Source organism: Oryctolagus cuniculus, chromosome 1 (genome assembly GCF_051225735.1).
Source record: "Oryctolagus cuniculus isolate XC-2025 breed Fujian yellow rabbit chromosome 1, ASM5122573v1, whole genome shotgun sequence".
In the NCBI taxonomy this organism is placed as follows: Eukaryota; Metazoa; Chordata; class Mammalia; order Lagomorpha; family Leporidae; genus Oryctolagus; species Oryctolagus cuniculus.
In genome coordinates this window covers 16249187-16252471 of record NC_142867.1, presented here as the reverse complement: position 1 = coordinate 16252471, position 3285 = coordinate 16249187, and the positions used below count along the sequence as shown (strand labels likewise).

Here is a 3285-nt window from a genome sequence, read left to right as displayed (position 1 = left end):
CTTCTTCCAGGTCTGCCACACAGGTGCAGGGGCCCAAGCACTTCGGCCAGCATCTGCTGCTTTCTTAGGCCATAGCAGAGAGCTGGATTGAAAGAGAAGCAGCTGGGACTAGAACTGGTGGCCATATGAGATGCCAGAGCCTCAGGTGGAGAATTAACCTACTGTGCAGGATTTATACAAAGGTGCTGCAACAAGTTCATGGGAAATGAAATGAAAAAACGAGTATATTGCCATAAAATATTGTGGGTTTCTTCGTATATGCCATAGACTACCAGAGATTTGATACTGGACTTATCGGAATTTGAATCCAAGTTCCGTTACTAGTTTGGGGGCATAACAGAGTTTTTTATGTATCACTTCTATATGAGGTAAACACTGTGAACCAGGAAATGAAATCTTCAATTCCAAAAATTTTTAATCACTTTATGTGGGCTGTTTCGCACATATATTGTCATTGCTGAAGTTAATCTCTTTTATTCATCTAACTATAGGGTAATCTTAAATGTCGCATGCTGTTGTGGATACTGGACTCTGGAGGAAACCGTAACATGCTTCATTTTAGTGATATCATCATACTCTGCAACCAAGGAGATTTAGAATCCTGAATGCATGGCAGGTTGGAATCATACAAGTGTGAAGGAATTTCTTCTGGTAGGATTAACTGAAAACCCCAATTTGAAAATCCCTTTATTTTTGCTTTTCACTCTAATTTATGTCATCACCCTGGTAGGTAATTGGGGGATGATTGTCTTGATCTGGTTGAATGTCCATCTCCACACTCCAATGTACTTCTTTCTTAGCAATCTCTCCTTTTGTGATATCTGCTACTCCACTGTCTTCGCTCCTAAGATGCTGGTCAATTTCCTATCCAAACAGAAGTCCAGTACATTTTTTGGCTGTGTTCTACAGAGTTTCTTTTTTGCAGTGTACATAACCACGGAAGGCATCCTCCTGTCTGTGATGGCTTATGACCGTTATGTGGCAATCGCCAACCCCCTGTTGTATAAAGTCATTATGACCCAATGCGTTTGTACTTCCATGGTCCTTGCATCTTACCTGGGTGGGCTCATCAACTCCCTGACACACACAATAGGTTTGCTCAAACTCGACTTCTGTGGTCCTCACACTGTGAACCATTTTTTCTGTGACATCCCCCCTCTTTTGAAGCTTTCGTGCTCTGATGCTCATAATAATGAAATGCTGCTTTTGATCTTCTCTGGGGTCATTGCAATGTTCACTTTCATCATCATCATGGTCTCTTACACCCGCATCATCATCGCCATCCAGAGAATTCGCTCTGCTGAAGGGAGGCGGAAAGCCTTCTCCACTTGTGTTTCCCACCTGACTGCTGTGACCTTGTTCTATGGCTCTGTGACTTTTAGCTACATTCAGCCAAGCTCTCAGTATTCCTTGGAACAGGAAAAGATCTCTGCTGTGTTTTATACCTTGGTGATTCCTATGCTAAACCCTCTGATTTACAGCCTGAGGAATAAAGACGTGAAAGACGCAGCAAAAAAGTCACTTTGGTGGAAGTGAAACCCTATGTGACTCAGCCCTACCTATGCTTTGCTAATATAACATTAATCTTGAAATAGACAGATTTCCTTCAAAATTTCACTAAAACTTCAGCCAGAAATAAAACTACAAGTAAAACAGATTCTCTAGTGGAATTTGGGATGTGAGGGTAGAGTTTGACAGGAAGATAGAAAGATCACTCCATTTCATCATTCACTTTATTGGTGACTAAAAAATGTTTTTTCAAAAGCTTATAAAAATGTTTTTCTCAGAAATTTTCAAGCTAAAATCTGGAGAATTTTATCAGAGTGTTAAAAAGAATCTGACATTAATTCTAATAAAAAAGATGCACAAAGAATAGGCATCCACCAAATACATTAGTGTTCAGAGAATAATGGAGATATCTCTTGGTGGACAGTTCTTAGAGCAAATAATTTCGTTGCTGTTATAAAACTACTGTCATCAAATTGAATATATTTTGAATTTATATTGTGATTCTTAATAGTACCTTGGTGGGGAAAATCTTTAGAAGAAATAAGCCTCATTATTTATAGATCATTTATTCAACATACTTCCATTGAAAACATTTATTATGCCAATTACTTTGTGATAAAACACATAAAGATTTAAGCGATGGAGCAAAATTTATTAGTGTAATAAGAACTATAGGAATCATATATGGAACATGTTAAAGATACGAAAATCTGGTAAGTTTGGCTCTAGAATGGAATTTTTAACTGGAAGCAATGGGCAGTAACTTTGTCAAGTTATGTGATAACAGGGTCATATAAATGAAATTCCTTCAATTTTTCGATAATGTATTTGAAGAGTTTCTCAAGGGTTAATAAGTAAAGCCCTGATTGAAAATTAAATGATATGCTTTAGGGAAATATTTATAATGTCACTTTTATCAACATGTTGGAAAGTAGAATAAGTTGAATGGGGGAAAATACACAAAATTATAGAGAAATAAAATTATTCTGAGTAGATCAGTGTTGTAGACCAGCAATAAAGAGAAGGGGACATATGCAAAGAGATATTTCATCAAGGTTATCAACAGAACTTGAGAAAGGCTTAGAACTGTGGTTTTATTTTCATTTTATGGAGAAAGGGTGTATAATAACTGGAAAATTTTGATTCTGTAATTAGTTTGATTCATTACTTAGAAGGAAAAGCAGTGTGGTGAGAATCTGAGTGTCACACAAGTTTTATAGAGAAGGCTTTCTAAAGGTTCACTTATTAAAAGGTAGAGATACAGAGAGGCAGAGGCACAGAGAAAGAGAGAGGTCTCCATCCACTGGTTCACTCTCCAGATGGCCGTAACGGCTGAGCTGTGCCTATCTGAAGCCAGGAGCCAGGAGCTTCTTCTGGGTCTCCCATGTGGGTGCAGGGGTCCAAGACTTGGGCCATCTTCTACTGCTTTCCCGGGTCAGAACAGAGAGCTGGATCTGAAGTGGATCAGCTGGGACTCGAATCAGTGCCAATACGGGATGCTGGCACTGCAGGTGGCGGCTTTACCCGCTATTCCACAGCACTGGCCTGGAGAAGGCTTTCTAAGGAAAGGGTTTGGCCAGGAACTAAGCTCCGGTGTCATAAGATGTTCACATATCAGCAGTAGGATCAGAACTGGAGCAAAGAGCAGACGGAGAGAAAAATCTAAAAGGTAGACCCAATCATTTGTGATGTAGTAACTATGGGACTCCTAGCTCCAGTGAAGTGAAAGGCAAGTGACTTAATTTATACATGAAAAACTGACATTCACCAGGATTA

At 39.1% G+C, this 3285-nt stretch overlaps 1 protein-coding gene across 1 annotated transcript; it reads left to right on the top strand.

Annotated features, from left to right (window-relative positions):
* Nucleotides 1-609: 609 nt before the first annotated feature.
* LOC100344888 (olfactory receptor 5J3-like) lies at nucleotides 610-1536 on the top strand. Its single transcript, XM_002708923.3, has one exon. The coding sequence runs from the start codon at nucleotides 610-612 to the stop codon at nucleotides 1534-1536; it is 927 nt and encodes a 308-aa protein (XP_002708969.3).
* The last annotated feature ends 1749 nt before the right edge of the window (nucleotides 1537-3285 follow it).